Below are 13,529 nucleotides of genomic sequence, written 5' to 3' on the forward strand. Positions count from 1 at the left end.
TCGGAAAATTGCTCAGCAGCAACCGGACAAGTGGTTTGTGACTGTGGGAAGTGTCCAGAAAACATTTCCCCAGAGTATGCTGGTTCAAATGGCAAATTTTGCTGGGAGGGGGCAGACTGGGGGAAGGAGGCTGAGGTGGAGGAGCTGGAGGAGTGCTGATTTCGGTGACATGGGTGGACTGCGTGGAAGACTGACTGGAGGACAAATGGCTAGAAGCATTGTCTGCAATCCACGACATCACCTCTTCGCATTGTTCTGGCCTTAACAGTGCTCTACCACGAGTCCCAGTAACTTGAGACATGATGAACCTAGGGAGTGTAGCTCTGCGGCGTTCCCCTGTTCCCTTATCAGCAGGTGGTGTCTCACCCCGCCCAGCACCACGGCCTCTGACCCCTGCAGTAATTGGACGCCCACGTCCACGCCCTCGTCCTCTACCCCTAGCCCTCGGGTTAAACATTTTCCAAATTAAAGTGTAAACTTTAAATTTTTTTGTTTGTGTTTTTTTTTTTTTTTTTTTTTTTAAACAAAACGATGCTATCCTATTGCTATGGCTAGTTTCTAACCTATACTGACAGCACACAACTGGATTTTGTGCTGTGCCTGATGACTTTGAGCTATAAAAAGAAATAAAGGTAAAAAAAAATAAATCAGCAGACTCTGCCTAATTCTAATCAAACCCCTAATAAATTGTCCCACTTCGGTGTTTGAGGTGGATATGTGTGTCACTAAGAGCTAAACACAACGGTCGCAAGTCTCCCAGCAAATTCCTCACAATATGGTACTAGCTGCACTACTAATGCCAGCAAGCCCAGCCACAAGCAAACAAAAGAAAGGAAAATATAATGCTATTGTAGGCCTAAGAAGGGCTGTTGGGTTCTTGTAGAATCACTCCTGCCTAACACTATTCTAATAGAACACCCTAACGCTTTCCCTGACCAGCAGCAGCTCTCTCCCTAGCGGCATCCAGACACAGAATGATCCGAGCAGCGCGGGCAGGGGCTAGTCTATTCCAGGGTCACCTGATCTGGCCAGCCAACCACTGCTATCGACGTGTAAGGGTATCACGTCATGCTGGGTGGAGTGCAGAGTCTCCTGGCTTGTGATTGGCTCTGTTTCTGGCCGCCAAAAAGCAAAATGGCGGGAGATGCCATTTTCTCGAGCGGGCGAAGTATTCGTCCGAGCAACGAGCAGTTTCGAGTACGCTAATGCTCGACCGAGCATCAAGCTCGGACGAGTATGTTCGCTCATCTCTAGTAAGTACACATTATTGGCTGGGGTGTACTGATACTGAGTTGCACCAGGTGCCATAGTAACCAGCACATTATCAGTCCCTTTTGCAATTACTTCAGCTGGTGTTGGAGGACCTTGGGGATGTTTTACACATACGTTGCTCCATCTGAGTGTCCAAAACCTCGAGGACCTTATACAATCAGGAGTGTAGGAGCCTCTCCTTTAGCTAGGGTGATTTGGGGATGTGATAAAACTAGCAATTGTGCTATCTTCTCTCCCTCCTGAATTCCCAATGCTTCTATCTCAGAGTTACATAAAATCACACTAATTTCACCTCAGTAATCAATATTCATTACCTCATTATTTACCTGTACACCACGTAAACTCAAGCTGGATTGTCCCAGGATTATATCTTGAGTTCCCCTGGGATTCTGTATTACTTCACATGGATTGTTTTTGTAGCTCTAGGGATTTCAACAAGTTTCATATTTAATTTTCCTATCACAACTGGATTAACTTTCACAAATTTTACTTCCAAAGCAAACTACCTGTCAGGCAGCTGCAACTGCATAGCCTTTAAAATGTCTATATCTATAATATATTTAGGGACTGGGACTAGAACAGTTAACAATGCTACAATAAAACACTATACTGTTTGACAGGAAGATTCCCTATTTTTAGCCAGATTTTTGTTCAAGTGCATATGATTTTCTGATACCAAGCACTGTGATGCCCAGAGTGTTTGCTTGGATTTCCATAATTAAGTGTAGCCTCTGCCCCGTATCTACTTATGCAAAATACATTTCAATAATTGTTGTGTCTTTAATCAGTTAGCAAATTGACATGGGGTCAGGCATTCCACACCGTGGGCTTGGCTAATCTGTCATTCTTATTGCTCCTGGGAAGAATTTTCCCGAAACAACTCCTCTTTCTCCTGAGCCTTGTAATCGGATAACAGTGCCTTCACTTTTTTAATCAATTCAGTGGCTGGGGCATGATCTTTTCTGATAATTGGTTTGGCAATTAACTGCGGAGGGTCTATGATTGTATCAGAGGGATCTTCCCAATCATCATTCCCCTTTGAATCACCCGAGTTGTCCTGATCCATAGAAAAGAACACCGAGGCATCAAGTTGGGAAGGGTTACAATCAATCTCGGCACAAGAAACTGCCAAAGCCACCCTGTGCTGCTTTATCTTCCCTCGCCGCTTTCTGTATTTATATCGGGCTGCCCTTACAAATGCCTCTTCTGACACATTTTTATACAGAAACACTTTGTCAGCCAACATCTGCTGCTGATATCTATGCATAGTTTCCTGAGACTGTAGGGTTAACAGCGGCTGTTCTAATTCACTGACAAGATTCTGTAAAAGCATTTTCTCCTCATTCTGCCTGCATTCTGTGAGCAGAATCAACCTCCTCCTGCACACATCGCCTTCACTGATCCGCACTTTTTCTAAGCACTGTACAACATCTGCCGGGCTACAATTAGTTAACTGTTCCTTCCAGTTTTCACTTAATCCAGTAGTTTTAGCCCATTCTTTCGCTAAAATTGAGTAAGGAGCCAGCTCCCAACCCGGAATATGCTTAAACATTTTACTCATGATCATTTTTCTTAATTCTATAAATAGAAATCCTTGCCGGACTACGCCAAAAATGTATTACAAAGAGTGACAGATTCTTTGGATTTCGTGTTATAGAATAAGAAAAATTACACAGTCAACAATATTTAAAAGGTTTATTGTAATACAAAAGTATATAAAGAGGTAAATATCAAAAGATTATACTCACAACACTGTCAACTTTCATTAATGAGCTCCGGCACACAAATCTTCACGGGCTTATCAACTTACAACTCTGTCCAGCATCATTGATGACCTTCCGGCAGGTAGGGGTCTTCACGGACTATCACCAAGCAGTAGAATGACAGGTATTGACAGGTACCATCAGGTCTTGAGGTGTCCCACAAGTACCCAAGCAGTATAGCATCAGTCACTAGCTAGCTCTCAATTCTCTCAAATCCCACCGCTAGGTGATAATACGGAAGTTTTATACCCCATGTCTGTGCGTCACCAAACTATATGGAAAAACATATGTGTGCATATAGAAACAAACAATGGCAAAAAGCAAAGGAAGGGAATCCAGCATTCAACATCCGATAGATCCAAAGGAAAAAGACTCGCTGTTAAAACATGTCCAAAAATTTATTCTTCATATCCTTAAAAAACAGAGGAAAAATTCCAATAGTAGAACAACATGGAAGTAACATGAATGGTAATCGCACAGGACCGACCAAAAAATACAGCGGTAACGCGTTTCGGACTATAGTTTGTTAGTCCTTAATCATACCTAAGTTGCTGTGTCTCGCTCCAGACTTAAATGAGAGTGGATGCAGTATGCACAAGCGGACTTCCGGCGTGGGGGTACCACACCCTGTAGGAGGTGTGCCCTTAGCTCGTTAGTGTGGATGATAACAGGTGATGTTTACAAAAATGTTAACAGGTAATGTTAACAATTACATGCAAGTATTTGTGCATTAGAAATGATTATGTCAATATATGTATAACAAATCCTGTTTATGATTCAATCCCTTGGGAAAGCGAGTGTCCAGATTTAGAATCCAGAAAGATTTTCGCATTAATAGTAATTTTTTCCAGTTGCCTCCTCTATTGGGGCGTGTGACATGCTCAATGGCCGTCACTATCATTCCACTCATGACCCCGGCGTGGTAGGATTTGCTCCTGTTACATGCTCGCTGATACGGTCTTTTAATTTTCTGACCGTACAGCCCACATACTGGAGGGAACATTTGGTGCAGTGTATGAGATAGACTACATGCGACGTCTCACAATTCATAGAAGTTTTGATCTGGTAGGAAATATTAGTGGTTGCAGAAACGAAAGAAGTTTTTTTAGGAATGAATTTGCAGATGTTGCATCTAGACCCGCCGCAACAGTAACTACCTTTTGTTTGTAGCCACGTTTTGGTTACGGTATTAGTGGAAAAGGTATTTGGGGACAAAATATTGCCCATTGTTCTGGCTCTGGACGAAACAAAGGCAACCCCTTCGGATGATACTATACTCAGGGAAGTGCTATCCGAAGGGGTTGCCTTTGTTTCGTCCAGAGCCAGAACATTGGGCAATATTTTGTCCCCAAATACCTTTTCCACTAATACCGTAACCAAAACGTGGCTACAAACAAAAGGTAGTTACTGTTGCGGCGGGTCTAGATGCAACATCTGCAAATTCATTCCTAAAAAAACTTCTTTCGTTTCTGCAACCACTAATATTTCCTACCAGATCAAAACTTATATGAATTGTGAGACGTCGCATGTAGTCTATCTCATACACTGTACCAAGTGTTCCCTCCAGTATGTGGGCTGTACGGTCAGCGAGCATGTAACAGGAGCAAATCCTACCACTATCTCCAGCTCACGTAATCTGTCTGGTATTTCAAGACATTATAAAGATAAACACGCCGGGGTCATGAGTGGAATGATAGTGACGGCCATTGAGCATGTCACACGCCCCAATAGAGGAGGCAACTGGAAAAAATTACTATTAATGCGAGAATCTTTCTGGATTCTAAATCTGGACACTCGCTTTCCCAAGGGATTGAATCATAAACAGGATTTGTTATATATATATTGACATAATCATTTCTAATGCACAAATACTTGCATGTAATTGTTAACATTACCTGTTAACATTTTTTGTAAACATCACCTGTTATCATCCACACTAACGAGCTAAGGGCACACCTCCTACAGGGTGTGGTACCCCCACGCCGGAAGTCCGCTTGTGCATACTGCATCCACTCTCATTTAAGTCTGGAGCGAGACACAGCAACTTAGGTATGATTAAGGACTAACAAACTATAGTCCGAAACGCGTTACCGCTGTATTTTTTGGTCGGTCCTTTGCTTTTTGCCATTGTTTGTTTCTATATACCTGACCCTGGATTTCCGGACCAGTGTCACAGGGATTCCCTCTGCACCCGGCCAGATTACTCCACTTGCAAGATTGAAACCAACTGTGGGTGAGCCGTTACCGTAAACTTTTTTTCTTTGATTTATTATATATGTATGCATATGTTTTCTCTCATTATTCTCCTAATGGTATAGTTTCCCATGAAAGTGGCCAGTTTTCATTGGAAAGCATCCCAGGAGATGAGCGCATCCCAAAAGATAGGCGCATCCCAGCAGGTGTGTAATGCCTAAGGCCTCTTGCACACTAGCGTTGTGTTTCACGTCAGGGTGCAATGCGTGAAAAACTGACGTTTTTGCTGCGTTTTTGTTTCATTTTTGTTCGCGTTTTTTTGCGTTTTCGGTGCGTTTTTCACGCGCGTTTTTTTAAGTCAATGGGACTTTTTCAAAGGGACCAAGGTTCGGGAATAAAATGTTTTATTTAATTGAAAAATAATGTCTTCTGATAAGTTGCAAACATCTGCGATCTATTCTTCACTGTTCCGCGCGCGTATATTATCTCCCGACAAGTTAGCAGATGTGAAGAACAGTGAAGAATAGAATAAAAACAGTGAACACAGTGAACACAGTGAACACAGGATCATTTAAGAGAAAAACACAGTGCAGAACACAGTGCAGAATAGATTACAGATGTTCGGCACATCTGCTTACTTGTCGGGAGATACGCGCGGAGCGGTGCGAACAAAATAGCATGTGAAGAACAATATATATGTGTGTAAAGAACACATTGCAGATGTTTAAATACATCTGCAATGTCTTCTTCACACATATATATTGTTCTTCACATGCTATTTTGTTCGCACCGCTCTGCGCGTATCTCCCGACAAGTAAGCAGATGTGCCGAACATCTGTAATCTATTCTGCACTGTGTTCTGCACTGTGTTTTTATCTTAAATGATCCTGTGTTCACTGTGTTCACTGTGTTCACTGTTTTTATTCTATTCTTCACTGTTCTTCATTGTGTTTTTTTAATTAAATGATCGTTCGCGAGCAGGGTAAATACTGTTATACTGGTCACCTAGCAACCCTTACGTTTAAAACGCATTGCACTCGCATTGCACTTGCAATGTTTGCGAGTGCAATGCGTTTTTGATACGTCCCCATAGACTTGAATGGGGCGTGAAAAATGCGCGTGAATCGCAAAAATAGAGCATGCTGCGATTTTGACGCGCGTGCAAACGAACGCAAGCACGCGCGTGCAAAACAACGCAAATGAAGAAAGACCCATTGAATACAATGGGACAGAGTGCAATGCAAGTTCTGCGCGTCAAATGCACGCGCAGAACTCGCGCGTGAAAAACGCCAGTGGAGAAGGGGCCTAACAGAGTGCCAAATAAGGATAAGAATATGTCAAACTTAATGAGAATAAAAATGTCAAATATAATGAGGATCAAAATATGTTGATTTCGGCTCATTCACAGTTGAAATAAGGTTACATGAACTGTCTTTTATCTCAAGAGCAGCCATGTTGTATCTTCGACTCCATTTTGGTTTTCCATTACATCTGGAAATTGATTTAAATAAAGAAGAAATTTGTCTTGCAAACTATCTCCACGTGTGAACGCTTGATTCATTTATGCAGTAATTGACACGGTTGGAGACCTGAAGTTGTGAGCGCTGTGGGACTGGCCAAGTTTTTTATATTGGGGCAGCTTTACTTACCCGGTCCCGTCACGATCCCTCGGTGCGTTGTCCGATGTGGTTTGGGTCCGGCGTGATTCACTAACATCGGGCGTCCGAGTTACTTCCTGTGTCGCTGCTGCGCGAGGTCCGCCGAAGTTCACCTGCTTCTTCCCGGTGTATGTGAGTGCTGATCTTGCGACACAAATCCTTTTTTAAATTCCGCTGTTTGTCCGAATCCGTCGGGTTGTCCAAAGGCCACGGCCTGATTTCTGTCGCATACAATCCGATCGTGTGCGCAAAAAACCTTGGGCAATTCAGTGCAAAATGGTAATATTCGGGAAACCAAACGAAAGCGCGGCGTTCGGACCCTTAGTAAATGTGCCCCATTGTGTTGATAGCTTCCCTTGCCTTCACACTGCCATGCTCTCTGCCTCCTGCTCCTTCCCCCTGCATTGTAGCGCAGACACAGACACTTCCCACTGGCAAGCAGCGTGCAGAGACTTACTCTTTAAGCTACAAACGCGATAAGGTATTTATCCAAGGGGAGGGAGGCATAGCTGGTTGACTTTGTGTGTTATAGATGAGATTTCAGAGATGAGTGTGTCATTGTGTTTTATATCATCTCATTACTCTGATCTTTCTCATCTCTCTTTTCCTATGTGTCAAATAAAATTGTAGAATGTTCAGAAGCAAAATAAAAGGGTAGAGAAACCATATATCCTGATAATCTAAGCACATTGTCAGCACATAGCATCTCATAGCACAGAGGAATCATTAAGTATCTGCTCAGAGAGTCCCCTCTCACACTCTGGAATCTTACACTGACCATCACTAAGTGATAGGAGCTAAAACTGCAATAAAACTGAGTAACATTGTAAAGTGAGGAGTTAGACTGCTCTTTATTGTGTAAACATAGCTAGGGGATTAAATTTGAGAAATTTATTTCATGGGCAAACCCATGTAAGCCTGAAGCTCTCCTCACTGTTCTGCTTCGCAGTCCTTCCCATTTGCTGAGAGTAGGAGCTCTATCTGGATTTTGGTTGGATAGTTACAGCAGTTACTCAGAGCAGATGGGAACTATTCTCTGCAAAGATCAGAAAGCTGTTCCGGCTGTATGACCCTCCCAGAGCACTCACACAGCTGCAAACTTGGTTTAAATGTTACTTAACAAACATTGGTATTAGTACACAGATCACTAGGACTATACCTGGAACTATATACAGTGTATTATGGTCAAAACAAATGACAGATTCGTTTGGAAACATCTGCAAGTTGTTCTTCACACATATTGTTCTTCAAATACTATTGTGGAGAACACCGTTTTGCACGCGTGTCTTCGGAACAGATCGCAGATGTTCGCGAACATCTGCAATCTGTTCTGTACTGTAGAAGAACAAATTCCAGATGTTTTCAGATGTTTTCACTGAAAGAACACATTGAAAGAACACTGCAGAACAGATTGCAGATGTTCGCGAACATCTGCAGTCTGTTCTGCAGTGTTCTTTCAATGTGTATATAGTTCCATTGATTTCAATGGGGCTCGTTACTCAAAACGAGCACTCGTTTATCGTGAAATGTTTGGCTCGAGTAACGAGCACCCGAGCATTTTAGTGCTCGCTCATCTCTAGTTGTGACGATAGTATTGCTGGGTGGGATCGGAACTAATTTTCCGAACTGAAGTTGGAGATCCAGGAAAATAGATATCTTCTTTCAGGTGTCTCCTAAGGAGAAGATATTCCCAGCTTATTTCCCAGCATGGATTTACAAATACAACAATACCAAACACCATTAGGAAATCTTTAGCCAATTGTGGCCATCTTATGTACTAAATTGTGAGGCTCCCTAGTGCAGGTGTACCTCATGATTGAACGAGTCTGAGGGTTCATCACAGTGCTCCAGCAGTAACTAAAATTAAACTAACGCCTGCGGTTTAACAAAAATAGGAACATTTAATACAAAAGTGTAGTAAATAATGTATTTTCCATTATATTTACTTTACATACAGACTCCACAGTCTAAGTGTAATTATCCATGTTCTCCAGGATTCAGGAAGGCTCCTAAAAGAGGACATCATGTCTGCTGCTATGACTGTCTCCCATGTCCTGAGGGGGAAGTGTCCAAGGAAAGAGGTAAAAATGAGATGTGATTGAATTATTATTTAAGATCCTCATTTTGGACTATATTGGATTTTCCTTAGGTTGTAGCCCAGAAGAGCATACTTCCATCTCCTCCTCTTTTTTGTACCTGCACTTTCATCTTCTCATCTTCCTTGTGCCTGCACCACCATCACCTTTTTTATTCCTTCCTGCGCTTCCATCTCCTCCTCTTTCTCATGCTTGCACTTTCATCTCCTCCTCTTTCTCATGCCTGCACTTTCATCTCCTCCTCTTTCTCATGCCTGCACTTTCATCTCCTCCTCTTTCTCATGCCTGCACTTTCATCTCCTCCTCTTTCTCATGCCTGCACTTTCATCTCCTCCTCTTTCTCATGCCTGCACTTTCATCTCCTCCTCTTTCTCATGCCTGCACTTTCATCACCTCCTCTTTCTCATGCCTGCACTTTCATCTCCTCCTCTTTTTCATGCCTGCACTTTCATCTCCTCCTCTTTCTCATGCCTGCACTTTCATCACCTCCTCTTTCTCATGCCTGCACTTTCATCTCCTCCTCTTTCTCATGCCTGCACTTTCATCACCTCCTCTTTCTCATGCCTGCACTTTCATCTCCTCCTCTTTCTCATGCCTGCATTTCCACCTCCAACTTTTTCATAGGCTTGTACATTCATCACCTTTTCTTTTTTGTACCTGCAAACCCTTCTCCTCCTCTTTCAATTTCCTGCACTTTCATATCTTTTGTTTTCTCATTCCTGCACTTCTGTCCCCTCCTCTTTCTCATGCCTGCACTTTCATCTCCTCCTTCTTGTTCTTGCACTTCCATATGGTCCTCTTTCTCATGCCTGGACTTCCATCTAACCCTCTTTCTTGTGTTTGAAGTCCACTCTCCTCTTCTTTCACTTGTCTTCATTTCCATCTCCTCTTTCTTGTGCCTGCAATTCCTTATCCTCCTCTTTCTTGTGTCTGCACTTCCATCTCCTCCTGTTTCTTGTGGCTGCATTTCAATCTCCTCCTCTTTCTTTTGTCCTTAGGTTTTTTGCTCCCCCACACCTAAAAGGTAGACATTTTTCATATTCCTGCTTACAGATAAATGTGATGGCTTATATTATCTATAACAATTTCGACTTCCTAGTTTTACATTTAACATTTCATGCAATTTACTGGGAAGCTGGGGAAAATATCAAATGAAGTAAACATGCCCTTTCAGATCAATTTAAATGTGGCCACAACTTTGTTGGTGGCTTTAAAGCAGTTAACGCCCACAAGCGGTGAAAACATTATAATAAATTCTGGGTGTGCATTAAAAGGGCTGTCCAAACTTTACATAAGAACAAAGGTGGGCGAGAGGGGGGCTGTTCAAGAAACTAAACATATACTTACCTCCCAGTGCCCTATGGGTGTCCCACGCTGCTGTCCCTCTGGCCCCCATGCAAACAAACATGGCCGCAGAAGAGGCGTTGCATTCAGCTTTCGGTCGGACCTGACACCTATCCGTCCCACATATACAATGCTGTGAATAGGGAATGGAGGGCTGGAAGCTGAGTGCAGCACTGCTTCAGTAGCCATTTTTGTTTACCTGAGGCACGGACTGGAGGGACAGCAGCGCGGGACACCCGGAGGGGCCAGGAAGTACAGGGAAGGAAAAGTCCCAAGTCCAGCACAACGTTCTTGGTGGTATAAAATGTAGTCTTTATTGTTCAAAGGCTAAAATCCACATCAGGAATATACAAAGACACGCAAGTGTTGAAACGCGTGGATTTTAGCCTTTGAACAATAAAGATTACATTGTATACCACCAAGAACGTGGTGCTGGACTTGGGACTTTTCCTTCCCTGTGAATCCTGTTTGTTTGGTCGTGATCCAGACCAGTCCGCGCACTTCATCGAGGGTGGTTCGTCCAAGAGTTTGTGGTGAGAGCCGGACAAAAGATACTTGTTATCTATTATTTTGTTGCGCCAGGAAGTGGGTATATGTTTATGTTTTAAGCAGCCCCCTCCCAGAACCTTTTGTTTCTTTTGTAAAGTCTCAGAAAACCCCTTTAAGGAACCCGCAATTAATAAATTTGCTATGCACCCAGACTTTGACTTTCGGGTCGGCTCATCCCTACTGACAGTTTGTAATAAGTGCATCCATAAAAGTTGCAAATGTGTTCAGCTCCAGGTTTGAATACTGAACCCAAACCATATTCCCAGTAACCGCCACAATGGTGAATGACAAAGTCAACAGTGGCATTTATATAGTCGACGCCGCCATTTTAGGGAGGTTTGGTGCTCCATGATGGCAGCATTATGCAGCAAACATCCAACTGTAACAACCATGATCAGTGCTGCCTCCAATTATAGATGTTAACCCTTTAAATGTCACTAGCATGGTCACCTTATTCCAAGAAAATTCTTTTTTCTCTACTTTAGACAGTGAAATCTGCCATAAATGTCCTGAAGAGGAGTGGCCTGATCAGAAGAAAGTCAAATGTATTCCAAAAAAAATTGAGTTTTTATCTTATAATGATATTTTTTCTTTTATATTTCTGGGATTAATATTATTATTTGTTATAGCAACAGTATTCATATTGGGAAGCTTCATTTATTACTGGGAATCTCCAATTGTTAAAGCCAATAACCGGACTGTGAGCTTCATCCTCCTGGTCTCCATCTTGCTGAGCTTCCTCTGTGTCTTCTTCTTCCTTGGTCGTCCAGTGGACATCACCTGCTTACTGAGACAAGTATCATTTGGAACTTTTTTCTCAATTGGAGTCTCCTCTATTCTGGCCAAAACCGTCACAGTCTGCATTGCCTTCAAAGCCACAAAACCTGGAAGTTTCTGGGTCAAGTTGGTTTCATTCAAACTTTCCAATTCTGTGGTACTTATCTGTTCTTCTGTACAAGTCCTTATTTGTGTGATTTGGCTGTTGGTGTCTCCTCCTTATGTAGAGTATAACCATCACACGTATCCTGGGAAGATCATCATTCAGTGTAATGAGGGGTCAGATATCTGCTTCTACTCCATGTTGGGTTATATGGGGCTCCTGGCAGCTGTGAGCTTTGTTCTGGCTTTCATGGTGAGGACATTACCGGACAGTTTTAATGAGGCCAAGTACATCACCTTCAGCATGCTGCTATTCTGCAGTGTCTGGATCGCCATGATCCCGGCTTATCTGAGCACCAGAGGGAAATACATGGTGGCTGTGGAGGTATTCGCCATCCTGACCTCATGTGCTGGAATACTTGGTTGCATTTTTTTCCCTAAAATACATATTCTGCTTTTGAAACCCAGTTTTACCTCAAGAAATGTGATAATAGAGAAAAAAATCCATTTTTAACTTTACTACATTGTACACAGGAATATTACCAAGAACAACACATAATCAAACCTCGTAGAATCATAAGGGGCCCAAACCCTCTACCACATGACAGATACCCCAACCTGCTTGATACATTAAAAAGCTTAGGCCTCCTGATGTATACACTGGTTGGCGGCATCGGCAGCCAAAACTAAATCAGTTGCTACATGCGAGCATTCAAGGTTAATGTTTGCACAAAGTACTTGGGCGCAGGAATCTTCTGTGCTGACACACTCTTCTGCCCTCCACGCCCCATTCATGCCCCCTTAATGCCCACTTGTTGTGAAGATGTCCTAAAGGTCAAAACAATCGTAATAGCAGAATTTGTCAAGTAATTGCACATCAGTTTCCACCCATAGCCTTTATATCCTATTTATAATGTATTTATGTTATTCTGCTAATATAATGCACCTGTTAATTCACATCTACTTATGATAAAAATAAAAAAAATGTAAACCATTTGGCATTAATCAGAAACACATGGGACAGATTTCAATGGAAGATTTATGTTTTGGAATCTGCTATTTTGCTTGCTTACCTCTTTCAATGTGAGGCACATATCATCTTTTTTCACACGGGCGGATACCTTTTTGGGTGAGAGAGCCATGAATGCTACATATTGTAACATGTAATTGTGTAAGAGCCATAAAATATGCACCTGGCCCCCTGTAGATAGGTAGCCACAGCATATGACCCACAGTAGATAGGTAGCCCTAGCACATGCTTCCAGTATATAGGTAGGCCTAGCACATTCCCTCAGTAGGTAGGTAGCCACAGCACATGCCCTCTTGTAGATAGGTAATCCATTGATCAGTGCTGTGCATTTCTTAGATGCACACGATTGCTTTTAAGGGAGGGATTGCAGCACTGGTCCATCTATTGGCCGGGTCAAGGACTGCAGTTTGCTGTTTACTCCTATGATGGCAGCCCTATGAGTAGGTACAGTGCATTCCACCTGCATTTCAAGCATACTTGACTGCCGGAAGTTTTAATATTTAATTTTTTTTTTTTTAAAGATTTTTTTTTTAGCCAGATCCAGCCATGAAAAAGAGTCAAATATTTCTCACAAGTCATAGGTTTCTGACCCCTGGGTTTTAACTGTAAGATACACACTAACATGATTGTTAAGTTTTATTTAAAAGAAATTGGGAAAAAGAGGAATAACTAGAGATGAGTGAGTAACTGCTCGGTGGAGTATTAGCATACTCGGACTGGCTCGTTACTCGGACGAGTATCTTGC

The 13,529-nt window shown here is 42.5% G+C and overlaps 1 protein-coding gene across 1 annotated transcript in view; it reads left to right on the forward strand.

The window, feature by feature from the left end:
- The first annotated feature begins 3,496 nt into the window (after window positions 1-3,496).
- The window catches only part of LOC140129129 (vomeronasal type-2 receptor 26-like), a 94,780-nt gene continuing 84,747 nt past the window's right edge, over window positions 3,497-13,529 (forward strand). Inside the window, exons 1-5 of the mRNA XM_072150712.1 lie at window positions 3,497-3,536; window positions 5,354-5,434; window positions 8,881-8,967; window positions 11,361-11,420; window positions 11,505-11,778. Coding sequence (XP_072006813.1) covers window positions 3,497-3,536; window positions 5,354-5,434; window positions 8,881-8,967; window positions 11,361-11,420; window positions 11,505-11,778 — 542 coding nt within the window. The remainder of the gene's footprint in view (window positions 3,537-5,353; window positions 5,435-8,880; window positions 8,968-11,360; window positions 11,421-11,504; window positions 11,779-13,529) is intronic.

The sequence above is a fragment of the Engystomops pustulosus genome, chromosome 1, assembly GCF_040894005.1.
Source record: "Engystomops pustulosus chromosome 1, aEngPut4.maternal, whole genome shotgun sequence".
NCBI classification, from domain to species: Eukaryota; Metazoa; Chordata; class Amphibia; order Anura; family Leptodactylidae; genus Engystomops; species Engystomops pustulosus.